A 27,879-nucleotide genomic window follows, 5' to 3' on the forward strand; every position below is an offset into this window, starting at 1 on the left:
GGTATTTGTGGAAGCCGGATAACGACAATAAAACGTCCTGATTGATGACAGCAATTTTTTTTGGATTATCAAAATCAACGTATTAGGTATGTTCAACACGTTCAATACCCAAGAACGTAAAAAATTCAGTCAATGTTTTGTATTTGGTGCTTATATCCAGACACCACAAAACACCTTTTAGGTCCTCTGGCGCAAGGTATGCCGGACGGGCAGGGTAGTACCAGACGGGACGTCATCCGTCCTGAGCTGGAGGCCCTGATATTGGGCTGGGGAACGAGAGAGGTTGTTCAAGTTTCCAGGCATTTTTGGTTTGTTACGCGTTAGTGTCACACTTAACCAAGTGATAAGCAGCCAACTTGGGTGTCTGTTCTTGGTTGTTTAGGCGCTTGGCCGTGTAGCGCACCAGTCGCCGGTGGGCGCGCTCTGCCATCAACATGGCGGACACGGAAAGCGAAGGGGACAGGGGACAGAGCAGTGCCGTGGCCGCGGACCCGTCCCTGCTCGTCAGTCACCTCAGAAAGGTTGTCCCTCTTCTGCTGGAAGATAGCGAAGCAGGGTCAGCAGCACTGAACGCAGCACTTGCCGACAAGGCCAGCATTGACTGTCTGAAGAAGTTCGTCAGCGATGCCCAGGTGCACACCTTGCTTGTGCAGCGAGCTGTTGCCAAAGGTGGGTACAGTATCTTACATGTTGCAAGTGCAGGTTGACATGACACGTGTAGCTCTGGGCGGAGAAAATAACCCGTCCGAGTTGGCTCGCACAATCATTCGTAAATCCAAACCAAGACCCTTGGTAAATCACGTACCCGCCTCTCCGGCGGCTGGACTCCCCCCCCCCCCCATTACTGCTATGGTATCATTCAAATTAGGCCACAGCATGTAAATTTTATGGATGACGTCAACTGCAAAAATAGTGAGATAGGGCGAAAAAAAAGCAAGATGGCTAGATTTTCAAAATAGACACCATAAACACTAAAATGTTGAAGAGACAAAATATGGTAGCGCAGTTACAAGTCATTCATTCCTGTATTCAAGACATGCACTAGTGTAGTAAAAGTGACATGCGTGTGGTAGACTGGTATCACTTACCAAGTTACCAACTTCACTCGTGGCTTCCACCAACTATCCAACTTCTGCAACTACAGTCTAGTTACATAGAATATATCAGGTATACCCGCAGCCAGTAGGTACCAATTTTTTTTTTACTTATGAGGGTGATTTATGTGATCGGAGCCACCTCCTTGAACACGGGGCCTCCGTTTTATGTCCCCTCCAAAAGACAAATTTGTGAATTCTTGGTCAGGCTACAATTATATGAACTGCATTCTTATCAGTTATTTGTATGGATTCGCAGATGATGGAGACGTCTCTGATAGCAGCCCAGATTCCGATCAGGAATTCATCAGCTACATAGTCACCACTCATGTGCACTTCAAAAGCCAGAAGGTCACCAGGTATGTATGTGTAGATTATGTAACAGTGGGGTTCAAGCGCTGCCAAACTGACCACGGCTGAGCTTTTGGTGTTGTGAACTGCCGGCCTGGATTCAATCCCGGGTGTCACATATTGTTTCTTTCTGTTTCTACTCCCCTGTTGTTGTTTCACTGGTTCCCACACCGGCCCTGTATACATAGCAGGCTAGAACATGCGCCACACAGTGAGTAATAGGCTAGCACATGTGCCTCACTGTGAGTAACAGGCTAGAGTTGCCGTAAGTTGGAAAGTCATCCATCAGCCCCTTAGAGTGTACATACTAGGGGTGGATACCTTGCAGTTAGGGGTGTGTACCGTTACAGAAATTTCAGGTTCAGGTCCAGAGGATCAGGTCCAGGTCTGGACCTGAACCTGGACCTTATTCAATATGTGAAAACTTGTGAATGGACGATACTCAAAATAATGGTCCATTTCGCTACGAAGAAATCTGTTTTGTGGAGTATTCAACTCCCACTGGCATTTTGAAATCCTACAAGGCTAACTGCCTCTGTACGATTAACTGTAAAATTTGGTAGAAATGACTAAAGACTCTACTGTACTTCACTCTTGTTATTTTCTTGGACGAGAAGCTGGTGTGTTACGCCGAAGGGCGGTTATACCGGCTATATAGATACAGATATAGATACAGATACAGAGAAAGCCCCAGAACGTGTGAATGCATGATCATATAATCTGTTCATTTTCCAATAAGTCCAACATCTGGTCCACCAAACTTTTTTAGGTCCTTTTTTCCGGACCTGGCCAACAAGAAAAAATAGTACACTGTACCGGTACCCACCCCTTGTACAGATTGTCACACCTGCAAGTTCTACTATGGAGACTTTCATTTCCCATCCAATCAACCCCATGATATAGGCTGTTGTTTGATTAACCGTCAGAGAATATGCCAGAAAGAAACTTTTTTCTATATTTCCAACTTGTCAGCTTGATTAATCCCGAAATGAAGGTGTGCATCCATGGAGTTAGGTCTATTGAAGTGCGAAGGAAGAGAACACCAGGAAAATAATGTCTACTGAAAGGAAAACATCAGACGACTATGTCTTGTTCTGTATTGTTTGTGCTCAACACTTACTTTCCATATCTGTCTGTTTTGCCAAGTGTTGCATTCATCAAGCGTGGACCTGTTATAGAGGCAGACAAGACCATTGCCTCCCAGGTCCGTGTGATGACACTCAGTGATGGGTCGCCATATGAAACCTTGCATGCCATCGTCAGTAACTCTGTGGCGCCGTACTTCAAATCGTACGTCCGTGAGTCTGGCAAAGCAGACAGGTGAGTCCTGCAGGTGTAGACCACTATTGGTTTAATTTAAGAAGCATGTGCTTTCTTTGTTGCTTGATGTAATACAATTGAAATGTTTCAGTGGAAATTGGTTGTGTATTCTCCCCTGTAAGATTGTTCTGACTGGACATTGTGTTTCTTATTTGAAGTACAATTGCCATTTCTACTCTTGTATGGATGTGTAAGCAAATGGCAGAATAGACATGGACAACACCAATGTAGAATGCTTGAAATTTATCTGGACTGAACATAGGTTTGAAGACAAAACGTATGTATGTGTTCCATTGGAATTAAGCTTAGAGCATCAAGTTTTGACTCAACACTTTTCACAGGGATGGAGACAAAATGGCACCATCTGTTGAGAAGAAGATTGCAGAGCTGGAGATGGGACTGTTACATCTACAGCAGAACATTGACATTCCAGAAATCACCCTCACCATCCACCCCACTGTGGCTGGAATTGTCAAGAAAGTCCATGAGGAAGAGGGGCGCAAAGCCAACGTTTCTGACTTTGGTAATCGGGTGGAAGACTCCACTTTCCTCAACGCTCTACAGCATGGGGTCAATCGCTGGATCAGGGAGATACAGAAGGTATGTTTCATGACTATGCCTTTATTTTTCATATTTGTTGCTTGAAATAATCAGTAAGCTAGTCCAAAAATGAATGTTGTTATTCTTGGCATCAACCTTCAGGGCTTGAAATACTTTTTTTCTGCATACCTACACTGGTGCAGGCAACGTCGAAAATTACTTGCACCAGACAAATTTTACCTGCACTTCTCAGAATTAGGAAGTATGGACTTATTAATACTAAAATTGTCCAGAAAATGTTGCTTTTTATAATTCAAAGGTGGTAACAGTCAATGCAGCTAGTAAAAATCTACATACACCTACATCATAGTATATGTTTACCTAAACCCTGTACATGGACCTTTGCAGGTTAAGTGCAGGTACACATCAGAAATACCTGCACAGCTCCAATTTTACCTGTACTAACCTGCATATGCAGGGGGTATTTCAAGCCCTGACGTCTGAGTTTTGTGTTTCAGGTTACAAAACTGGACCGTGACCCAGCCTCAGGCACTGCGCTGCAGGAGATCAGCTTCTGGCTGAACCTGGACCGAGGCCTGCTCTCCATCCAGGAGAAGCGAGAGAGCCCCGAGATCCACCTCACACTGGACATCCTGAAACATGGCAAACGTTTCCATGCCACCGTCAGCTTTGACACAGATACAGGTACGAACAGGCAGAGTGAAATACTGTAAATGCATTTAAGTTTGCGGGGATTTGATTTCGTGTTAGCAGGAAAGTGGAGTGTTCGCAGTGGTTTTAAGTTCGCGGTAGTGCCATACACTGTAGTCACATACTGGTAATGGTAAGGCTGCCTCGCAAAACCTGAACAGAAAACCACTGCGAACATTTCTACATTTACAGTATGTCTTAAGCTTGTAAGAGAGAGAGAACTGGATCTCACTTTTATGTAGCTCTGTTTTGGCAGATACTTCTTCAAAATATTGCTTGCTGAAGTTTACATTTTATAAGCTTCATCTGCTCTGTTTTGTTCTTTGATCGGTAATCAAAATCATAATTTAATGTTTCATCAGAGTTGATGTGATGTTCTCTTTGCTACATGCAGGTCTTCAACAAGCCATAGATACAGTGAAGGACTACAACAACCTGATGAGGGACTTCCCACTGAATGATCTGTTGGCCGCCACTGAACTGGACCGCATCCGACTGGCTCTCACCGCTATCTTCAGCCACCTCCGCAAGATACGCAACACAAAATACCCTATTCAGAGGGCCCTGCGCCTGGTGGAGGCCATCTCACGGGATCTCAGCACACAGCTGTTGAAGGTAAGAACAGTCTTGGCTAGGGGTGGGTACTGGTATATGGTGTACCAAGCATCTACGGTCAGACTTGGCCTAAAACAGAAGCAGTTAGAATTGTTAACATGAAGATAGAATTTTAAAATGCCAATGGACGACGCATGATCCACCTAACATTTGTAGCGAAATGTACCATTGTCTTGAGTATTGCTCAAGTTTTCACAGATACTTAGGTCCAGGTTCAGGTCTTGATCTGAACAGGAAACGTACCTGAATTTTCTATACAGGTATCCACCCCGAGTCTCAGGCTTCTAGCCTCAGCCATGAACATGGGATATGTAACAGAAATCAAGGAGGTTGACTTCATCCCATAGCTATAGTGAAGACCTCAGAGCTTTGTAGACGAGTACAGCGTTAAAGTATTGATCTGTCAATTGTGTTATCGCTTTGATTTGATACCAGAAGGTAATGATATTTGATGGTTTCATGTAAAGGTTCTTGGGACCCGTCGACTGATGCACATCACACATGATGAGTTTGAGAAGGTGATGGGGGCGTGCTTCGAGGTGTTCGGGTCGTGGGACGACGAATACGAGAAGCTGCAGGGACTCCTGCGGGACCTGGTGAAGAAGAAGCGCGACGAGAGTCTGAAGATGGTGTGGCGGATCAACCCCGCCCACAAGAGGCTCCAGATGAGACTGGACCAGATGAGAAGGTCAGTGCTCTGAGATTCACACTGTCATTATTATAAAGTAAAGGTGCCTGAATGGGTGACTGGTTTTGTGGGTGGGTGGATGGATGGATAGAGGAGTGTAGAAGTGTGATGAGAGTCTGAAGATGGTGTGGCGGATCAACCCCGCCCACAAGAGGCTGCAGATGAGACTGGACCAGATGAGAAGGTTAGTGCTTTGAGATATGTTAATTTTCACACTGTCATTATGATAAAGTAAAGGTGCCTGAATGGGTGACTGGTTTTGTGGGTGGATGGATAGAGGAGTGTAGAAGCGTGACGAGAGTCTGAAGATGGTGTGGCGCATCAACCCCGCCCACAAGAGGCTGCAGATGAGACTGGACCAGATGAGAAGGTCAGTGCTCTCAGATATGCTAAGACCAAAGCAAGTAATTTTTAATGGATGGTATCTTCATGATGTAGCTTGAGAAACGAGTCAATTCTAAACTTCAAGTTGCAATGAAAGGCTTACTGGAGTTTTACCAATGAAATCCTTGCTTAGCTGATTTTCTTTTCCCCACCAGGTTCCGTCGGCAGCATGAGCAGCTGCGAGGTGTGATCCTGCGTGTCTTGAGGCCGGCAGTCCAGGCCACAACCCCGACCAGTCCTGAGGGAGAGGCCTCCAGTCCTGTCAAAACTACCGAGTTCCTTCTGGATGCAGCAGATGCCAATGCTATTGAGGTGACAAAAAATGTTCTCACTGTTGTCTTACCTGTGATATATATACATATAGTGATTACCATTACTGTTTTGCCAATATTATGTGCCCACCTCTATCTTTTTTCATTCTTTTTATTTACTGTAATTCCTTTTTTCCAATTAACTTTTGTGTTCACGGTTTTCACGGTAATGACTGTAACGTGAAGTTACCATTACTGATAACAAATAATAAAAGATACTTTTTGATACGCTCCTGCCACCACCGTGAACATTTAGTTCGAAGAACAAGTTAAATTTTCTCAGACCGTGAAAGTTTGGTACCGAAAAGACGAAGTGAAGTACAGTACTTAGGATTCACTGCAAAACAAGGCACATGGAGCCGCTCAAGCATTTTGGGTTACAAAACTGTATTCTGAAGAAAGATGTCTGTTAACACTTGACTTAAAAAGTCTAAGATTGTACCCCACGGGGAAGCAAGTATGTGGAAGCTTATTGTCTTGTTTTTCCCCAGGAGGTGAACCTTGCCTATGAGAATGTGAAGGAGGTGGATGGGCTGGATGTGTCTAAGGAAGGAACTGAGGCCTGGGAGGCTGCCATCAAAAGGTAATCGTGTCCCCTCAACTTCCCCATGCAACATAGTGTGTATACCTGTACATTCATTACAAGGTTATTTCATGTTTCATGGCGTCAATGTTTAATTTACATTCTACACAACTCTCAATCATTCTTGCTTGTTTAATTTGTAAATAAAGGGTATTTGCTAAGATTCTTGACTGGTAAATGTAAAAGTAAATGAGAAGTAGTTATTAGAGTAGTAGATTTAAGTGATGTAGCAGCTCGCGTGTCATATTTCCATCCTGTTGTGTAGGTACGATGAGCGGATTGATCGCGTGGAGACCCGCATTACGGCACGCCTGAGAGACCAGCTGGGCACAGCGAAGAATGCCAACGAGATGTTCCGCATCTTCTCTCGCTTCAACGCCCTGTTCGTGCGTCCCCACATCCGCGGAGCCATCCGCGAGTACCAGACGCAGCTCATCCAACGTGTGAAGGACGACATCGAGTCACTGCATGATAAATTCAAGGTACGGTGTTGTTTATCAAATGAAGGAACCTTGGTTTCTTCATTTTCATTTCCAGTGGAAATCTTTAGCACTGTGATTAATTAGCTAGGATGACTGTTGTTCCAGTGCACACTTCAAGCCTGTAATCAATGATCTTTTTTTGCTTTAATGTCGTTACTTGGCCAAGAAAGAGATTGGTTGGAAATAAAATAACTCTTGAATGTTTTGGTTGGAAATAAAATGACATGTTTTTCTGCTGACACCTGGCCAAGGAAAAGATTGGTAGGAAACAAATTATACCATGAAAATGACTCTTGCATGTTTTGTGCTGTAGGTGCAGTACCCCCACAGTAAGGCCTGCAGGATGAGCAGGGTGCGAGACTTGCCCCCCGTGTCAGGCTCCATCATCTGGGCCCGCCAGGTAGGCACAGCCTTCAGACTTCATATCAAAAGAATTTTGTAGTCTACAAGATATCTTTTTTTTTTAAGAATAGCTTTGTTATCATGACTGGCCCTTGTCTAGCTGATGTAAGCTGTGTGTACTTATTTCTACATGTTGCTAACTCCTGGTATGGTTTCAGATCAAGCGCCAAATTGTAGTCTACAAGATAAAGACTTTGTTTTATCTTTTTTTTTAAGAATAGCTTTGTTGTTATGACTGGCCATTGTCTAGCCTATGTAATCTGTGTGTACAAAGAACTAACTTAAACCTGCCCAAGGCCCAATCTTTGCCCGCACCGACACATACAAATTCTCGTACTTCCCAGAACCATTCCGGAGTGGAATTCCTGCCTGGTACGGTGGAAATTGCTCCCACCATTGAGTCCTTCCATGCCAGGCAGGAGGGCTGCCCGCCATAACCCGGGACCTCAACTCCCCTCCCCCTTAGTTGCCCCTTGCAGGGCTATTTGGGTGTATCTATGATGATGATGATCATGTACTTATTTCTACATGTTGCTAACTCCCGATATGGTTTCAGATCGAGCGCCAGCTGAGCGCCTACATGCGTCGTGTGGAGGACGTCCTTGGGAAGGGCTGGGAGAACCATGTGGAGGGGCAGAAGCTGAAGGCTGACGGGGACAGCTTCCGAGCCAAGCTCAACACTCAGGAACTGTTCGATGAATGGTCCAGAAAGGTGAGGCAGGGGCATGTAACTTTTGGGTGCACCATGTAGTTGTAGTAGTATCCATTATTTGATTATATTGCTGCTGGGATCCCTGACACGGGTAGGCAACAGTCGGATAGTCTTCACACCGCACTTGAACCATAGAAATTATGTTAGTCCATATAAGAACTTTGAGAATCAACATCATAGCAGCATCAAAAGGCTACAACTGCAGGGAAACAAGTACTGTATGGTTTCTGTCCAAAGCAAACTGTAATTGTCACTTGTTGAGCAAGATACATGGGAGAAAGGACTTGATAAGACAGTATGAAATGTTTTGCTGGGTAGGTTCTAGCAGGGTCATGTTACCATTGGGCCTGCCATGAACTGTACACATTTTATATTTTCCTTGTCTGTTTGGATAATGGGTAGGTTCATGCTATAATAACTCAAAGAATGAAACAAAGCAAATCTTGTGTCAAAAGACAACAAGACCATGGAGACAGCTGCTCTATGGGTTATAGCTTACCAAAGTAAGCTGTATGTGACCTTTCTTGAGCACATTGATATGTTACAGGAGAGAAATGACTTGACAATAAACATCATAAACTGTTTTGCTGTGTAGGTTCAGCAGCGCCAGTTGGGAGTGTCTGGCCGGATCTTCCAGATCACTAGTGAAAGGGCCAAGGGTGGAAGGAACGTCTTGAAGCTTCGGGTCAACTTCTCCAAGGAGATCATCACTCTCTCCAAGGAGGTACATGTTTAATCATTTTGTGAGATGAGCACAAGCATAATGTCGTCAAAAGGTACTAAGATAGAAACTATTTGTGTGCACTAGCATATGAATAATTTCATTATCCTAAGACATGAGGAGGGTAGCAAACGAATGAGTGAGCTTCCGGCGCTTTGCATCAAACATATCCATCCAGTTGTTTACAAACAATGAACTTGTACTTTCATACCTGCAAGTAGAAAAGAGCAATTTGAATGCACAATGGTATGCCACTCGTAGTTTAGAAATAGCGCCCATGCAGTAGTTAGACTAAAGTTGCACACAATACATGGCAGCATAGTACCGGATGGTTGATCTTATCAAAACTGCTATGATCTGCAAGGTTGTAGAAAACATTGCTACAAATAGGAGTTGTCACCAACTCAACTCACATCTTGCTGCAGGTGCGGAACCTGAAGTGGCTGGGCTTCCGAGTCCCCCTGGCCATTGTCAACAAGGCTCACCAGGCCAACCAGCTGTATCCATTCGCCATCTCACTGATTGAAAGTGTGCGCACTTACGAGAGGACATGTGAAAAGGTGAGCGTACATAAGCCCTGTCACTTGCCTTTGTGTAGTAGAGGGTCACTAAGAGCAAATTGAGGCAAAAATATTAATTGTTCTATGACATTTGACGTGCAGCGCATGTCCTAGGACACATTTTTTGCCCGCCTCCGGGGAGGTGCCACACTAGCGTGCCGCAGCGTGGCATTTCCGTTTTTCCACGAACAAAAAAGTGTCCAAGGACACGCGTTGATCGTCGAACGACAAGTTATTTTTCGCTTTGTGTAAATCGGCCCTAAGATATCAACTTGTACATATTATGTTAGAGTAGGTATCCCACCACTGTTCAGCACACATGTGCAGATAGGGTCCTTAGGGACGTGGGATGCTTATGTAAGGTTAGTCTGGAAGTAGGGACTCAAACTGAATACACGATGTTTCAGTTAGTACCTGTGTTTATGTGTAAGGACTAAGGAGGGATAGAAGCCAGTGAACAAATCATACCTTTGTGTTACCTTAAGGACTAGTTATGGGATATCCAGTAAAGAAAGCCAATAAACGTATTCAAACTAACCTGTACATTTCAACTCTGTTGCATAGTTTACTGATAAAGCTATTGTCCTCTGCAGGTGGATGAGAGGCCCCAAATCACCCTTCTTGTGGCCGGTTTGAGAAAGGATGTGCAGGCCTTGCTGGCTGAGGTAAGTGTATAGCTTGTTGTGGTTCTGTCAGATTTTTAGATAACAAATTTATTTGAGGTTAAATTCCTAGAAGTACATTTACTAACGATACTAAGTGCGAGCAAAGAATTACGTGTACTAGAGCTTTATAAGTTTGGGTTCCAATTTGAATATTGGCAATGGATGGAAGTATTTTACTCTAGACGAATGTGTCTGGATCAGACCTGCAAAATAAATGTTGAAAGATGTTTCACCTGATGATGTGTTTCCCCTGTTCTTGTAGGGAATGAATCTGGTGTGGGAGTCCTACAAGTTAGACCCGTACGTCCAGCGGCTTGCTGAAGCAGTGTTCCAGTTCCAGGAGAAGGTGAGGCACACCGACTGTGTTTGTGTGATTGATAAAGATGTCATGTAGGGCACAGTCACAATTGAAGTCTCCTATTCGAATACATAGAATACGTGTAAGAAAAAGGCTGTCAAAAGTCACCTACCTGAGGTGAAGTTTGTGAAAATCTCACATTGTCAGGGTAGTCTGACTTCTAAAGTGTTCATATAGTAACTGGTACATTTGGTAGGGTGCAGGTCTGTAATGGTGACCTTTCACATGTAATCAAATGTATCCGCTGGACATTACCGTGGGAGTCAAAACATTTTATTATTCTATTATGTAACTACTGTTTGGATATCTATTACAGGTGGATGATCTGCTGCTGATTGAGGAGAAGATAGACATGGAGGTCAGGTCCCTGGAGACCTGCAATTATAAAGAAGAGACCTTCAAAGAGGTCCTGGATCATGTACAGAAAGCTGTGGACGACCTCAACCTGCACGCATACTCCAACCTGCCACAGTGGGTGGCCAAACTGGACCATGAGGTGTGCTTACTGTCATCCTTACAGTTATCTGTGATTTCATGTCTCTGATGATTTACTTCTGAAAAGAATAATACCATTTAAGTTTTTTGTTGCAATGGTGTTAACATACGGTGTATGACAGAGAGTTCTCATTACTTCCAACGGATAGTTTCGATGTGATGTAAAGCTGGTGCATGTTTTTAAGCTGACTGTAGGGAACGTAGAAAGGTAGTATTAGATTCCCTTATACTGGGTTGTTGTGGAAAACTTGAGAAGCTGTGGGAACACTATAGATACCGATAGACGGACAACAGAAGAAATATGTCTGGAAACTTTGGATGCTTAGACTCAACTCTCCTTTATTTGAAATCATCGAATGGGTCGAATACCTCATCTAAAAACGAGCGCAAACGTCGCTATTCGACATCAAACACCCGCGCTTATCTGCAGGTGCAGATGTAAAATGGTTACAATCTAAGGATGTATTTGTACCCAGCTTGTGCTATTCTGACATGACCTGTTAGGTGGAGAAGAAGCTGGCTATGTGTCTCCAGACTGCAACAGTGTTAACATAAGACGTATGACAGAGAGCTCTCAATAGTTCCAACAGATAGTGTCTAATGGATGTAAAACTGGTGAATGTGTTAATCTGCCCCTATAGGTGGAGAAGAAGCTGGCTACGCGTCTCCAGGCTGGACTGAAAGCTTGGACGGAGGTGCTGCTGAAGGAGGGAGATGATGACCAGGCTAACCAAGACATGGACAATGATGTCGCTCCTGCACACAAGCCTGGAGGAGACCCCAAACTACAGGTGCTTAGAGTCTAGACAGTCTTTCCTTTATGTAATGTTGGCAGTTATGTAACTTTAGTTTTCAATTCCCTGACATTTGGTATCTCACTTGCTATAGATATTATATAACTAAGAAGCTAAACGTTCTTCCAACACAAAAGTACACACAGATCTAGGGCCGTCCCTCGGATAGGACGTTAAATCATGGTCCCGTGTTTGGGGAGAGCCACACCCCACGTATGTTAAAGGACCCACTACACCTTTCAAAAAAGAGTAGGAGCATGCCCTTGTGTGCGATGGTGTAAATCCTTCTGCCGGGAGTTGATGATTCACTACAAATCACCTGGATGGAAGCCTGGCATACCTCCATACCATATCAGCCACAAGAGATTCACATCATTTACCCAGCAGGAGACCTGGTGCATCCCTGTCTTGTATTAGCCAACGAAAGGGTAAGGGGTGGTATAACCCCGACGACATATCGACCGTGATGATGATGTTGGTTTGCTAAGTGTGACACGTTTCTCCCAGACCCTGCGGTCACCTTTGCCATGATCCATATTGAAAATAGCTAACGTTAACCTTATTCCCAAGGAGACCCCACCGCGCCTTGAAAAGTTGTGACCGATTTCTTTAACCTCAATCATGCTTCCTCCCCAGACCCTGCGGTACGAGCTGCGGCTGATGAACCAGGTGATCTACCTGGAGCCTCCCCTGGAGAACGTGCGGATGCGGCTGTTCCAGCAGCTGCACGACTGGGAGCAGGTCATCACCACCCTGCCGCGCATACAGAGCTCTCGCTACCAGGTAAGCACCTTCCCAGGGTCACCACCCTGCCGCGCATACAGAGCTCGCGCTACCAGGTAAGCACCTCCTCAGTGTCACCACCCTGCCGCGCATACAGAGCTCGCGCTACCAGGTAAGCACCTCCTCAGTGTCACCACCCTGCCGCGCATACAGAGCTCGCGCCTCCCCATGGTCACCACCCTGCCGCGCATACAGAGCTCTCGCTACCAGGTAAGCGCCTCCCCAGGGTCACCACCCTGCCGCTCATACAGAGCTCTCGCTACCAGGTAAGCGCCTCCCCAGGGTCACCACCCTGCCTCGCATACAGAGCTCTCGCTACCAGGTAAGCACCTCCCCATTGTCACCACCCTGCCACGCATACAGAGCTCACGCTACCAGGTAAGCACCTCCCCAGGGTCACCACCCTGCCACGCATACAGAGCTCACGCTACCAGGTAAGCACCTCCTCAGTGTCACCACCCTGCCACGCATACAGAGCTCGCGCTACCAGGTAAGCACCTCCTCAGTGTCACCACCCTGCCGCGCATACAGAGCTCACGTTACCAGGTAAGCACCTCACTAGGGTACCCACCCTGCCGCGCATACAGAGCTCACGCTACCAGGTAAGCACCTTCCCAGGTTCACCACCCTGCCGCGCATACAGAGCTCTCGCTACCAGGTAAGCACCACCTCAGTGTCACCACCTGCCACGCATACAGAGCTCACGCCTCCCCATGGTCACCACCCTGCCGCGCATACAGAGCTCACGCTACCAGGTAAGCACCTCCCCACAGTAACCATCCTGCCAAGCATACAGAGCTCGCGCCTCCCCATGGTCACCACCCTGCCGCGCATACAGAGCTCTCGCTACCAGGTTAGCACCTCCCCAGGTTTACCACCCTGCCGCGCATACGGAGCTCACGTTACCAGCTAAGCACCTTCCCAGGTTCACCACCCTGCCGCGCATACGGAGCTCACGTTACCAGGTAAGCACCTCCTCAGGTTCACCACCCTGCCGCGCATACAGAGCTCACGTTACCAGGTAAGCACCTCCTCAGGTTCACCACCCTGCCGCGCATACAGAGCTCTCGCTACCAGGTAAGCACCTCCCCAGGTTCACCACCCTGCCGCGCATACAGAGCTCACGCTACCAGGTAAGCACCTCCCCACAGTAACCACCCTGCCACGCATACAGAGCTCACGCTACCAGGTAAGCACCTCCCCAGGGTCACCACTCTGCCACGCATACAGAGCTCTCGCTACCAGGTAAGCACCTCCCCAGTGTCACCACCCTGCCGCGCATACAGAGCTCACGCTACCAGGTAAGCACCTCCTCAGTGTCACCACCCTGCCGCGCATACGGAGCTCGCGTTACCAGGTAAGCACCTCCCCAGGGTCACCACCCTGCCGCGCATACAGAGCTCACGCTACCAGGTAAGCACCTCCTCAGTGTCACCACCCTGCCGCGCATACAGAGCTCACGCTACCAGGTAAGCACCACCCCAGGGTCACCACCCTGCCGCGCATACAGAGCTCACGCTACCAGGTAAGCACCTCCTCAGTGTCACCACCCTGCCGCGCATACAGAGCTCTCGCTACCAGGTACGCACCTCCTCAGTGTCACCACCCTGCCACGCATACAGAGCTCGCGCCTCCCCATGGTCACCACCCTGCCGCGCATACAGAGCTCTCGCTACCAGGTAAGCACCTCCCCACAGTAACCACCCTGCCGCGCATACAGAGCTCTCGCTACCAGGTAAGCACCTCCCCACAGTAACCACCCTGCTGCGCATACAGAGCTCGTGCCTCCCCAGGGTCACCACCCTGCCACGCATACAGAGCTCACGCTACCAGGTAAGCACCTCCCCACAGTAACCACCCTGCCGCGCATACAGAGCTCACGCTACCAGGTAAGCACCTCCTTTGTGTCACCAGCCTGTCACGCATATAGAGCTCTCGCTACCAGGTAAGCACCTCCTCAGTGTCACCACCCTGCCGCGCATACAGAGCTCTCGCTACCAGGTAAGCACCTCCCCACAGTAACCACCCTGCTGCGCATACAGAGCTCTCGCTACCAGGTAAGCACCTCCTTAGTGTCACCAGCCTGTCACGCATATAGAGCTCTCGCTACCAGGTAAGCACCTCCCCACAGTAACCACCCTGCTGCGCATACAGAGCTCTCGCTACCAGGTAAGCACCTCCTTAGTGTCACCAGCCTGTCACGCATATAGAGCTCTCGCTACCAGGTAAGCACCCCCCCCCCCCCCCATAGTCACCATCCTGCCGCGCATACAGAGCTTGCGCTACCAGGTGGGTACCTCCCATTCCTTCTACTGACATCTGCCCAAAAAGCCAAAGGATATGGGTTATGATGTCATTGTCCAGTGAAGGTAGACTTTGAAAGTGCAGTAACACTGTAAAAGTAGGAATCTAAGAAATTGCACTGTTCCTCACGACTTGTATGCTGCTGGTGAGAAGCTTTCATATGGTATCCACCAGATTTCTTCAGCTCTGAAGGGTCACGTGACTGGACGAGTATGTTGTAGATGGGGGGAGTTGGTGGCGGTGACTGTAAAAGTAGCATCACAACTTTACAGACATGGAGGAGAAGAGAATACTAAGTCATCTCTTAAAGATGTATGTACAACTTTTTGTTCAACATGTGAACATGATCCGTGTGTCTGTTGGTTGCAGGTTGGGCTGGAGCGAGGCGAGTCAGAGAGAGAGACTACCTACCGTAACCTGCTGACCAAACTGCCTGACGGTCAACATGCCATGGACGTGGCTTTCCAAGCCATCGAGGATGTTGTTGTCAAGACGAATGCCTATGTAGCGGTAAGTTAACCAAATCTATATCATTTTTTGGTGGCAGGTATTGTGAAATGATTGCTTGTTTCTTATATTGCTGTCAGCTAATGTACTGATTTCTTATTGGAAATACATTTTTGACAGACTGAACAGTCTTTTCCATGTATATATATATATAATTTACCAGTCAATGTTACCTTTTGCTACTATTGCTGGACTATACTCCTGTTAGCCAGGTTTCAGGGAATCTGTAACAGAGAGCTTTATAGTTGTTAGCTGTTCAGGTCTTCCGATAAGTTACCCTAACTCTGATGTTGTGGAGTATGCAGGGAAGGGCAACCTCAAGCCAACCGTTCACACTTATGCCACATCTTCAGAAAAATCACTCACTAGAGACACATGTTCCCCGTATAGGAACTTAATTCAAACCAGTGCACAACAAACATGTATCGCCGTGTGGCTTCCTCAGCGTTATGGGCTCGAATCAGAGAGCTTAATAGTTGTTAGCAGTCCATGTATTCCGATAAGTTGCTCTAACTCTGATGTAATGACGTGTGATTCTGCCTCCAGTCATGGCATATTCCTGGTACATGGTAGCCAGGTTTCAGGGAATCTGTAAAAGAGAGCTTTATACTGTTAGCAGTCCAACTATTCCAATAAGTTGCTGTAACTCTTATGTGATTCTTCCTCCAGTCCTGGCTGCAGTACCAGGCTCTGTGGGACCTAACCCCTGACCAGGTCTACAACCGAATTGGGGAGGGCATACAGCGATGGGTCAATGTCATCGTTGAAGTCAAGTAGGTGACGTCTGCATTTTTAGATGTTTACAGAAATCAATTAACACAGGGATAATGTATTCATGTGCTTCAGAATATATCTAAAATGCAGTAGTTTTAGCCTAGAATTAAGTTATGTTTACAGTGAAGTCATGTTTGTCTACTATCGTAGAGTGGAATTTGTTACCACCAAGCACAGTAGGGGCATCTTCTCTGGATTGTTTTAAAGAATGCTTGCAGATAGATGTGCAAAGGGTCATTCAGTGTAATATAACCTGCTGCTGTTGCGCCGCGTGCCTGCGAAGCTGGTGTGTTACGCTGAAGGGCGGTTATACCGGCTGTACAGATACAGATACAGATACAGTTGCTTGGGTAGAAGTCATAGCATGCTCTCTCTGAGACAGAAGCAAGTAGCCTTAATTGAATAATGCTACCTGGTTGTCATTTCTGTAGGCAGTCTCGGGCCACCTTTGACACCGCTGAGGTACGGAAGGAGTTCGGGCCAATAGTGATCGAGTTTGGCAAGGTAAGACTTTTAAAGCCAAGCTGTAATATTGAGTTGCCTTGTGAATCCGAATGATAGTGTTTGAAGAGAGTTGATCTTGGATATAGGAGAATTCTTTTTACACAGCCAGCAGGTACTTACATTGCTTACATTTCAATGTCTCTCAGACACCTTCGTCAGAGCTCCTAACTGGAGTTCTGCTTCTCACTGGTTTGTGTAGCCGATGTAGGTGGCGCTTTTGTGGTGCAAAAAAACCCCCAAACATGGCTAAGCTTGTATCCCCCCTCGTCCCGGTTCATCACTGGGATTAACTTTCTTATCCAGATCGCTTCCTTGATCAACCGTGCAATGTACCGGCTGGTTGTGTAAAAAAGAATTCTCCTATATTCTATATTCTACCAACGTGATGAAACTATTTTTGAAAGAGTTTATGTTGTGTTGGAACTTTCTTTAAAGTAGTCTTCTTAAACCGTGTCTTTTTCAGGTCCAGTCCAAGGTCAACCTGAAGTACGACTCTTGGCACAAGGAGATCCTGGGCAAGTTTGGGAGCATGCTGGGAGAATCCATGGTCGAGTTCTATGACACTGTCTCCAAGGTGAGAGGACGGTCTGAAATTCAAAAGTACTGTAAATGCATATATTATAAGTTTGTAGGGATTTACTTGTGCAGTAGCGGAAAAATGGAGTATTCACGTGGTTTTAAGTTTGCGTTAGTGCTACAGACTGTAGTTACATACTGTAATAGATGTCAAGAATATGGTTTATACTAGTATACATACATAAACCTACAAAAATATTTGGTTGCACTGGTGCACCCACAGAAAAAAATTGGGTGTATACCTACAGTTTTGGGTGCACCAAGGTGCACATGCACCCAGTATTTCTAGCCTTAATAATGCACTGTAGAATTATGAGACATACTTTGTAACATTCTGATGTTGTTAACCAGAGCCGGACTGAGTTGGAGCAACACTCTGTGGAAACAGCCAGCACTTCAGACGCTGTGAGCTTCATCACTTATGTCCAGTCCCTGAAGCGTAAGGTCCGCAACTGGGAGAAGCAGGTCGACGTAAGTATTCAGTCATCCTGTGCAGTTTTACATCAATGTTGTGATTTGTGGACATTAAAGGTCAGAGCTCAAAATACTTTTCTTCATACCTGCATTGGTGCAGGTAACATTGAAAGTTACCTGTATCAGACAAATTTTACCTGCACCACTCTGAATATAGGAAGTATGGATCATACTAAAATTGTTCAGGAACCACTGAAATTTTTTTCTTTCAAACAGGTGGTAACAGTCAATGCAGCTAATAACAACCCACATACACCTACATCATGTGACATTTATGTCTAAAACCCTGTACATGGACCAGTGCAGGTAGACACCAGAAATATCTGCATAGCTCCAATTTTACCTGCACTAACCTGCATATGCAGGTGGTATTTCGAGCCCTGGAGGTGGAACATTAATGCTATGCAAGTATGACAAGATGCGTTCTTTGTAGAATAAACTATTTCTTTGTTTCTCATGGGACCAGGTGTACCAAAATGGACAGAGAATTCTGGAGAAACAGCGCTTCCAGTTCCCCTCGTCCTGGCTGTATGTGGACAACATCCTGGGAGAGTGGGGAGCCTTCACCGAGATCATGAAGAGGAAGGACTCTGCCATCCAGACTCAGGTACACAATGTTGTACCTTTGTCCTGTACAAAAGAAAGAAAAGAAAAAAATTCCCAGGTCAAGTGTGCAGATGTTGACACACTGGCAGCACCAAATCTGTAGGTGTGTTTGGTACCCTTTTTGACAGATTAGCAGTGAGGCTCGGTGGCGTCACTCCACCGTCATGAGGGCAGGGCATGACGAGTATCAAACTCAGGACCTTCTGATTCTAATGCTGTAACTGTTGTGCAACACATACACCTTTGTACATTGTGCCAGAAAAGGATATGGTCAACATTATCAGTATCAGTTATGGAATAAATCTTCTTAAGTCAAGCAAATATCATACATACTTCTACAACTAGATACCGTTTGCATATTAATTCACAGCTAGGATATAAAAACCTGCTCTCCAGCAAAATTTCTCCAGTGTCACAGACGAAAGACGCTGGATGGCTGTCGGAAACATTTGACCATTTCCAAAATCATATTCAGTTGCTTGAGTAACTGCTTTTTTTGGTGTATCTTATTACCTGGATGTCTCTAACCTTCATCGACGCAAATATGAAACATACTTGCCTATAAAAGTACTTTGGATGATAGTCTATTGCTTGTAGTAATGAGGAAACTGTACTGTTAATGCTGTGTAGATCACCAGCCTTGTAGTAATGAGGAAACTGTACTGTTAATGCTGTGTAGATCGCCAGCCTTGTAGTAATGAGGAAACTGTACTGTTGATGCTGTGTAGATCGCCAGCCTGCAGATGAAGATTGTGGAGGAGGATCACAGTGTGGAGACTCGCAGCACAGAGCTGCTGACAGACTGGGAGAAGAACAAACCCACGGAAGTAAATACTGTGCATTTCTCATTTTCAGCATTTAAGCTTTTGCCTGGCTTTGCTTTTGTAATGTAGACTTACCTGTTGTAGTACACGTTGTATTTAGTTTTCAACATCTTCCATTTTGTCTAGCTTCTGATTTATTGGAGAATAAGAAAAATCTGCTCCTCAGCAAAAAAGGAGTCACTGGTTTAGATCTACCAGTGGCCAAATTATGCTCAGAAATTTGCACATTTTCAGTTTCTTCAATCATTTTATTCAACCTAACTGAAAGTACTAGCTTAACAGCTGTATACTTGAATACAAATGGCTCAGAACCGAAGACAGCTACAGTGGAAAATTGTAGGCCCTAACCAATATGTATAACTTTGCAGGGTGGACAGCGTCCTGACAAAGCGCTCAATGCTCTGGCAATCTTTGAAGGGAAGTTCAGCCGTCTGAAGGAGGACAGAGACAACCTGGCTCGTGCCAAGGAAGCCCTGGAACTGCAAGATCCCGGTAAGTTCTGATTAACTTCTCAAAATGTCTGTGCTAAAATGCAGTACAAGGTGGACGTCCTTACCTTCAGGCCTTCTGACCAAATCATAATCTTAAATGACTACACATTTCTCTAGAGGAGAAGTAGTATAAAAATTATATACAATAGGAACTGCTGCATTAGTTCTTTCAGGTTGTGGGTGGGCGGATGTTTCTGTGGCCGCTTTGGACAGAACACGGTCTGAAGTGACTGCTAGCTAGCCGGCTCCCAGCCGGTCTGTTATCAATTACAGCGCTGCTCGTCCCTCAGCGTTTGAGGAACTGTTCGTTAATCCTAATACTACGACTAAAAGACAGATAAAATTTTATTTACGTCCAAATCAGAAAGGAACAAACGGAATTGCAAATCTTGTCATCTCAGTCATTCTGCAAGCTTGTGTCTTAACAAGGTGTTTGTATGCAGTGTCAGGACTTAGGGGCATGTTTGGGCATGATGAACCCATTATACACGAGTCAGGGGTAGGAGGAACCCCTTGCATCTTTGGTCGGAAGTCCTCCTAGGAGACGGAAACTCCAAAAACTTGTCCCTGTAGGACTTAGTGTGTCAGTAGACGATACGGTGGAGAAGGAAGTGCACACCCCTCCTTCACCTTAAAAAGTCATGTGCAGGTCTGGCAGGTGGGTTGCTTAACCCGGGCTGTCTGCCTACCATTGTCTTCCGAGACAGACGGGTGCCAACACTGTATGCTTGTCTAAATGTTGTTTACCTGCACTCCTTGTCAGGGATGCTGAGTGCCTCTGAGGAGCGTGTGACCGTCGCTCTGGAGGAACTGCAGGACCTGAAGGGGGTGTGGTCGGAGCTGTCCAAGGTGTGGGAGCAGATCGACCAGCTCAAGGAGACCACCTGGCTGTCTGTACAGCCAAGGAAGGTGGGTAGAAGCCTATTTACAGCATGACTGTTGTGCACTTAGGTGGAGTAAATTCTAGAGCAGCATGTTGCATACTAGAACTGTCACCTTCATTGAGGCCATGCGACATACATTTTATCTCAATCTACACCTCTACCATAGCAAGCTTTGTACTTTCAATCATTCATATTGGCAAATATGTGTATTCATTAACATGGTTATGCATTGGTATGGGTGTAGCAAGTGGTAAGAGTTTCCAGGTACATTGAGTCACTAGTACAGGTTGAAGATTGCCCACAAGTTGCTGAATTCTGTGGACTTTCGTTTCTACAGCTCCGCCAGTCACTGGACAACCTACAGACCCAGCTGAAGAACATGCCGTCACGCCTGCGGCAGTACAGCTCCTACGACTACGTGTCCCGCGTCGTCAAGAGCTATCAGAAGGTAAACAGCAAACCATCACAGCTTTACAATACTCGATACATAGGCATTGTTGTAGCAATCATGTTGTAGATATGTTAATAGTCAGTGGGGCTGTGGCAAGAAAGTGTCAGTACTTGATGATAGGATCCAAAAATGTGCAAACTGTCTGTGATGCGTATCTTTACTCCATGTATGTCTGTGATACGCATGTTTATGAAGGATAGAAATTCAGGTCACTATCACTAGTGACGATGAAGAAGAGTGATGGATGTCACTCGAAACGTCTGGAAGTAAATCTCCGTTTGTTATCCAGTTGTAGAGATTGAATTCTATCTGAATAATGTGATACGCATGTTTACTCCATGTATATCTGTGATCCACTTGACAAAACTGCCACTGTGTGTGATCCATTTATGATGTCCCTTGTGGACTGTACCGTGAAGATCAACATGCTGGTTGTGGAGCTCAAGTCAAATACATAGACATTGGAAAACTTTTTAACAGTAATATCTAGTGTTGAAATAGTCATTTTAAAACATGTATATAGTCAGTTGGGCTGTGACAAGAATGTGTCAATACTTGATGATATGATGCAGAAATCATTAAACTGGGCTGATTAAAGAGACAGCCAATGCTCTATTCTGACAGACGTTTTGGTGACCGTCTGTCACCTTCTTCAGGGCAACATTGGTGAGAATAAAGCTGCAATGGTTGTGTAGAAAGAGTCTCTTTATTCAGTGACGTACCAACCTGATGAAACTATTCATGGATATTAAACTGGTCATATTGCACAAACAAGCATGTCTGTGATCCATTTGTACCCTGTAGATCAACATGCTGGTTGTTGAGCTGAAGTCAGACGCGCTGAAGGAGCGCCACTGGAAGCAGCTGATGAAGAGGCTGCGAGTGAAGTGGGTCCTGTCGGAGCTGACCCTGGGCCACATCTGGGACGTCGACCTGCAGAAGAACGAGGGCATCGTCAAGGACGTGATCCTGGTGGCCCAGGGAGAGATGGCGCTGGAGGAGTTCCTCAAGCAGGTCAGAGGGATTAATTAACTGATTAATTAATTAATAACGAGGGCATCGTCATGGAGTTGACCCTGGGCCACAGTGTCTACCTACAACCCACAGAATGGTAGCCTGTTAAAAAAACAGTTATACAACTGTTTCAGTTGGTACATACAATTATCTTTTATCTTGTAATTTGTTTTAGGCTTGCCAACGCTCTAGTGAGACATATTACACAACACAGTTGAACGAAGTAAACTGAAATGCATAAGGACACTATCTGGCTTTCTTGACTTCAGGTGCGTGAGGCCTGGCAAACCTATGAGCTGGACCTGGTGAACTACCAGAACAAGTGCAGGCTGATCCGTGGCTGGGATGACCTCTTCAACAAGGTCAAGGAGCACATCAACAGCGTGGCGGCCATGAAGCTCTCTCCCTACTACAAGGTAATGTGTTGTGTCATGTATGATAAAGGTCAAGATCAGTGTTCAAGCCAGACTGAATTTTTTTCCATCCCCTGGATTTTTTTATGGAAATCCTGACGAAGGCACAACGATCCTAGGGGGGGCAGGGGGTATCCTCCTTAGGAAAATGACCCTCTGAAATACTATTTCCTTTATTTTGAGGGGCAAATTTTGTTAGTAGACCAGCTTGGGTCAATTGATAGCTTTAAATGCCAATTTTTGTCTGTCACAGTGGACAGAAAGATCAAATTTGTGTCCGTCCCCAACAGCAAAATTCAGTCAAAGGATGGAAGGACGGGCTGTCTAGAACCCTGGTATCATGTGTGATCAAGCAAAACGTTATCATTTGATGTAATTGTCAAATTTTACAATCAAAAAGTTGTTAGGACTTATCATGAAAGAGAAAACTGATCTTATTTTTGCCCAGGTGTTTGAGGAGGACGCTCTGTCCTGGGAGGACAAGCTGAACCGCATCAACGCGCTGTTTGACGTGTGGATCGACGTGCAGCGCCGCTGGGTCTACCTGGAGGGCATCTTCGCTGGCAGCGCAGACATCAAACACCTGCTGCCTGTGGAGACACAGCGCTTCCAGAGGTAAACAACTACTGGCAGATACTGGCTGTTCTTGTCTTTCAGGTTTAGAGAATTTGAGCAAGATGATTTTCCAGATTAAAGCATAGGGCCCTTGTTCAAATCCTTGGAATCTCTCTGATTCTTTTTGTTTAGACGTATGGGTGCCGACCTGCCATCGTTTTATGTATGTGAAACTAGATATAAACAGGTAGGGATGAGGAAATATAAGGATTTGAGACCTCCTAACTTAGCTGGTGTGTTACACCGAAGGGCAGTTACTTACTTGTTATTGGTAGGGATGAGGGAAGATAAAGCCAAGACCTCCTAGCTTATAACTTTTCCCCTGCCCTGATGTAGCATCAGCACGGAGTTCCTGGGTCTCATGAAGAAGGTTGCCAAGGCCCCCCTGGTGCTGGAGGTAGAGATGAGAAAATATAAAACCAAGACCTCCTAACTTAAAACGTTTCCCCTGCCCTGATCTAACATCAGCACAGAGTTCCTGGGTCTGATGATGAAGGTTGCCAAGGCCCCCCTGGTACTGGGTTGGTAGGGATGATGAAATGTAAGGATATGAAACCTCCTAAATTATGCCATACAAAAGTAATTTTACTCTTTGTCGTGTCAATAAAGTTTGTTGTTGTAATGTTTCCCCTGCCCACACGTAGCATCAGCACGGAGTTCCTGGGTCTCATGAAGAAGGTCGCCAAGGCCCCCCTGGTGCTGGACATCCTGAACATCCCCGGGGTGCAGCGGCTGCTGGAGAGGCTGGCAGACCTGCTGGGCAAGATCCAGAAGGCTTTGGGCGAGTACCTGGAGAGGGAGCGGTCCTCGTTCCCAAGGTAGAGTCACCAGAGTTGGTCGTATCCATCTAAAGAGGCTCATATGTTTCATAGATATCTTTGACAAAAGTCCTCAATGATGGGAGAGTGCCTGGAGAGGGAGCGGTCCTCCTTCCCAAGGTAGAGTCAACGGAGTTTGTCACATCAGTTATCTGTATAAATGGGTTCATTTTAATCATAGATACTCCTACTGGAGCAGGATAGTGTAGTGAAGACACAAAAGAAGAATAGATACTAAGTCTTGTATCTTTGACTCTAAGTACAAAAGTCCGCAATGGTGGGAGAGTACCTAGAGAGGGAGCAGTCCTCCTTCCCAAGGTAGGGTCACTGGAGTTTGTCACATCAATATAAATGGGTTCATTTCAATCATAGATATGTCTGTCTTAGAATGTAAGTACAAAAGTCCACAATGGTGGGAGAGTATCTGGAGAGGAAATGGTCCTCCTTCCCAAGGTAGAGTCACCAGAGTTTGTCACATCAATTATCTGTATAAATGGGTTCATTTTAATCATAGATACTCCTACTGGAGCAGGATAGTGTAGTGAAGACACAAAAGAAGAATAGATACTAAGTCTTGTATCTTTGACTGTAAGTACAAAAGTCCGCAATGGTGGGACAGTACCTAGAGAGGGAGCGGTCCTCCTTCCCAAGGTAGGATCAACAGAGTTTGTCACATCCATCTAAATGGGTTCATTTCAATCATAGATATGTCTGTCTTGGACTGTAAGTACAAAAGTCCACAATGGTGGGAGAGTATCTGGAGAGGAAATGGTCCTCCTTCCCAAGGTAGGATCAACAGAGTTTGTCACATCAATATGATAGGCTCATATCTTTCTTAGATACTTGTATCTTTGACTCTAAGTACAATAGTCCACAATGGTGGGAGAGTACCTGGAGAGGGAGCGGTCCTCCTTCCCAAGGTAGAGTCAACGGAGTTTGTCACATCAGTTATCTGTATAATTGGGTTCATTTTAATCATAGATATTCCTACTGGAGCAGGATAGTGTAGTGTAGACATAAAAGAAGAATAGATACTAAGTCTTGTATCTTTGACTGTAAGTACAAAAGTCTGCAATGGTGGGACAGTACCTAGAGAGGGAACTGTCCTCCTTCCCAAGGTAGGATCAACAGAGTTTGTCACATCCATCTAAATGGGTTCATTTCAATCATAGATATGTCTGTCTTGGACTGTAAGTACAAAAGTCCACAATGGTGGGAGAGTACATGGAGAGGGAATGGTCCTTCTTCCCAAGGTAGAATCACAAGAGTTTGTCGCATCAATATGAATGGGTTCATTTCAATCATAGATACTGTTACTCACCATCTGCCTGGCATGCACATGACTTTTTTTTAAGGTGAAGGAGGTGTACACTTCCTTCTACACCCTCACGTCTACTGCCTCACTTCTACACTTCCTTCTACACCCTCAAGTCCCACAGGGACAAGAGTTGCATGCCACGTGTAAGACGGCCTCAACAGATGTTATAATGGTTTAGTCATAATCTCTTCCAGGTAGGACAGGACAGTAGAATAGAAAGTAGTATTCCTTAAAGATGAATTGTGCTTCTAGGTGAAGGGATGAATGAATGTTTCATTGCTGTTTTTAGATTCTACTTTGTTGGTGATGAGGACTTGTTGGAGATCATCGGGAACAGCAAGAACGTGGCACGGCTGCAGAAACACTTCAAGAAGATGTTTGCTGGGGTGAACTCCATCGTCCTGAACGAGGATGCAACTATTGTCAAGGGGTTGTCCTCCAAGGAAGGGGAGGAAGTAAGTGTTCTGTTCTTAATCTTATTAGACAGTTATTTAGATATATTGCCACTCATAAAAGAGTAGGGCCTAGGGGTATGCCCTGGTGTGCGATGGAGCAAATCCTTCTGTCTGGAGTTGGTGATTCACTTCAAATCATGGAATCCTGGCATACCTCTATACCGTATCAGCCTCACTTTGATTTACATCATTCACCTGGACAGGAGGCCTGGCACATAGCATCCCCATCTTGTATTCAGCTAGAAGAAAGCATATGTCACCCCGTAAGGGGCGGTATAGCCCCAACGGTGCTGTATTACCCTAAATGACTATGACTGACTGACTGACTGCTTTCACTCATCGTTTTCAGAGAATCACAAGGAAGTAAGAAATAGGATGATGGAATAAAAGAGTTAATGTTTTGCATTCCACTTCTCAGGTGGTGTTTAGTTCTCCAGTGTCCATCAAGGAGAACCCTAAGATCAACGAGTGGCTGACCCTGGTGGAGCAGGAGATGCGAGTGACCCTGGCCCGCCTGCTGTCCCAGTCCGTCACCGAGCTCAAGTCCCTGGGAGAGGGCGCCGTGGACCCGGCCAAGTACATGCAGTGGGTGGACAAGTATCAGGTCAGGAAGCTGCAATCATAGCTTGACTTTGTCTTACCTTGTTACCTATTGGACATCTGAAATTGTTGTCATTCATCGTTAGGGTATAAATGACCAGCTTCTTCCAAATCACTTCAGTGTCAATGACAAAAGATAGTGGATACTATCTGAAACGTCTGACCTTTTCCAAAATCATAAGCAGTTGCGTGAGTAACTGCTTTTTGGCATGCAAGTATAGCTGTGTGATGCTTAGTTCATTTTTACTTTGACCAGCTGAGATTGAATGTAGTACACAAAAGTTACCCTTGGATTTAGAATTAAGTTACTCTTCCTATGTAATGCTTAATCTCTTGAAATTGTGATATTTTCTCACAGATATCAATAATAGATACACAGCACAACAATTACACAAGCAACTGGCTTAGTTCTGTAAATGGTAAGACATTTTAGATAGACTTGGACAAAAGATGAAAGATAGGGGATGCCGTCTTAAACATTGGACCGTTCACAATACATATCCAGTTGGTTTTGTAACTTTCCTATTGTGTACCCTATGACCTGTATGTCAAACCTCCCTTTACATAGCAAGAATGCATGTCTGATTAATAATCTAAGGAAAGGTGTGACAAATGGAATTCTGCCCATAATCAGATAAAACGTAGGTGTTTGTTAAGTGTTTGCCATGTAGTACCCACCTGTTTTCTTTAACTAGTGTTCAACAATGTAAAACATAGAATAGGGAAAGCTTTAGATAGCAAGTTCTCACTTACAGTATTGTAGAAGTATAAGGCTCGCTACGTACCAACCTGTTTCTCTTATTTTACAAAAAAACATTTTTTTAAAAATCAGAGATAAGGCCACGCCAATTTAATTTCTTGGTTCACGGATTTTTTCATTAAAAATATGGAGCGAAAGGGCGAAATAAAAATAAAAATAAAAATTGTAAAATGGTTGGGGTAAAGGTAAGGGCTAATCAAAAATATAAAGAATAAAAAGTTTTCTGCTTGAAAAAAGTACAAAACCACTATTACTGTACAATAACAGCACCTGTTTGTTGATTTTAAGGAGCTTATGATATAAAGGCCAGTTTGCTACACCAGGAAGTTGGTGAATGGTTTCATTAATGGTGAAAATTTGCTGATTGGTAATTTTTATTTTTATTTTTTTTTTCCAAAAAATCGGAGCGAGCGAATCCGTGAACCAAGAAATTAAATTGGTGTGGCCTAACGCAGGTGTGTTCCTCCCACAGGCCCAGCTGGTGGTGCTGTCTGCCCAGGTCTCCTGGTCGGAGGGTGTGGAGAAAGCTCTGACAACCATCAACGGAGGCAGCGACCTGAAGCCCATGAAGGCCATGTTGGACTCCGTGGAGTCCACCCTCAACGTCCTGGCCGACTCTGTTCTGCAGGAGCAACCACCTGTGCGAAGGAAGAAGCTGGAACACCTGGCAAGTATACCTACTACACATTAAATTGTGCTTATCCATCCACTTACGAATGGGATACTGGACCAATTTATCATAGAATTTTGCACTCTTTTAATTATTGCTATTCATGTAAAACTTTTGTGTAGTTTTGCAAGAGAAACATTGAGTACAGTGACATAAAAATTTCCCAAGCAGGGCTCGAAATACTGGGGTTTTGTGCACCCAGGTGCACCCAAAATTGGAGCTGTGCACCCAGTTTTTTTCTGTAGGTGCACA

The 27,879-nt window shown here is 45.2% G+C and overlaps 1 protein-coding gene across 13 annotated transcripts in view; it reads left to right on the forward strand.

Annotated features, from left to right (window-relative positions):
- The first annotated feature begins 191 nt into the window (after positions 1–191).
- LOC118422370 (cytoplasmic dynein 1 heavy chain 1-like) overlaps positions 192–27,879 on the forward strand; it is a 67,229-nt gene continuing 39,541 nt past the window's right edge. For 2 of the 13 annotated variants that reach the window (XM_035829893.1, XM_035829915.1), the window contains exons 1-36: positions 192–669; positions 1,354–1,453; positions 2,592–2,765; positions 3,107–3,365; positions 3,824–4,010; positions 4,411–4,631; positions 5,099–5,319; positions 5,859–6,015; positions 6,506–6,597; positions 6,863–7,079; positions 7,393–7,479; positions 8,038–8,193; positions 8,789–8,917; positions 9,340–9,474; positions 10,068–10,139; positions 10,402–10,485; positions 10,814–10,993; positions 11,634–11,783; positions 12,423–12,569; positions 15,243–15,383; positions 16,050–16,153; positions 16,586–16,658; positions 17,122–17,232; positions 17,586–17,705; positions 18,175–18,315; positions 19,043–19,141; positions 19,507–19,630; positions 20,393–20,538; positions 20,851–20,961; positions 21,769–21,978; positions 22,248–22,394; positions 22,840–23,006; positions 23,651–23,824; positions 25,432–25,597; positions 26,016–26,201; positions 27,430–27,624. In XM_035829893.1, the coding sequence (XP_035685786.1) occupies positions 435–669; positions 1,354–1,453; positions 2,592–2,765; positions 3,107–3,365; positions 3,824–4,010; positions 4,411–4,631; positions 5,099–5,319; positions 5,859–6,015; positions 6,506–6,597; positions 6,863–7,079; positions 7,393–7,479; positions 8,038–8,193; positions 8,789–8,917; positions 9,340–9,474; positions 10,068–10,139; positions 10,402–10,485; positions 10,814–10,993; positions 11,634–11,783; positions 12,423–12,569; positions 15,243–15,383; positions 16,050–16,153; positions 16,586–16,658; positions 17,122–17,232; positions 17,586–17,705; positions 18,175–18,315; positions 19,043–19,141; positions 19,507–19,630; positions 20,393–20,538; positions 20,851–20,961; positions 21,769–21,978; positions 22,248–22,394; positions 22,840–23,006; positions 23,651–23,824; positions 25,432–25,597; positions 26,016–26,201; positions 27,430–27,624 (5,418 nt within the window). In that variant the 5' untranslated portion in view covers positions 192–434. Of the gene's footprint in view, positions 670–1,353; positions 1,454–2,591; positions 2,766–3,106; positions 3,366–3,823; positions 4,011–4,410; positions 4,632–5,098; positions 5,320–5,407; positions 5,504–5,630; positions 5,690–5,858; positions 6,016–6,505; positions 6,598–6,862; positions 7,080–7,392; positions 7,480–8,037; positions 8,194–8,788; positions 8,918–9,339; positions 9,475–10,067; positions 10,140–10,401; positions 10,486–10,813; positions 10,994–11,633; positions 11,784–12,422; positions 12,570–12,840; positions 12,948–13,553; positions 13,591–13,993; positions 14,095–14,320; positions 14,459–14,519; positions 14,571–14,708; positions 14,739–14,783; positions 14,795–14,851; positions 14,859–15,242; positions 15,384–16,049; positions 16,154–16,585; positions 16,659–17,121; positions 17,233–17,585; positions 17,706–18,174; positions 18,316–19,042; positions 19,142–19,506; positions 19,631–20,392; positions 20,539–20,850; positions 20,962–21,768; positions 21,979–22,247; positions 22,395–22,839; positions 23,007–23,342; positions 23,395–23,650; positions 23,825–25,431; positions 25,598–26,015; positions 26,202–27,429; positions 27,625–27,879 lie in introns of those variants that run through there. The other 11 variants (XM_035829907.1, XM_035829900.1, XM_035829922.1 and 8 more) reach the window with 11 other exon arrangements.

Source organism: Branchiostoma floridae, chromosome 1 (genome assembly GCF_000003815.2).
Source record: "Branchiostoma floridae strain S238N-H82 chromosome 1, Bfl_VNyyK, whole genome shotgun sequence".
NCBI lineage: Eukaryota > Metazoa > Chordata > Leptocardii > Amphioxiformes > Branchiostomatidae > Branchiostoma > Branchiostoma floridae.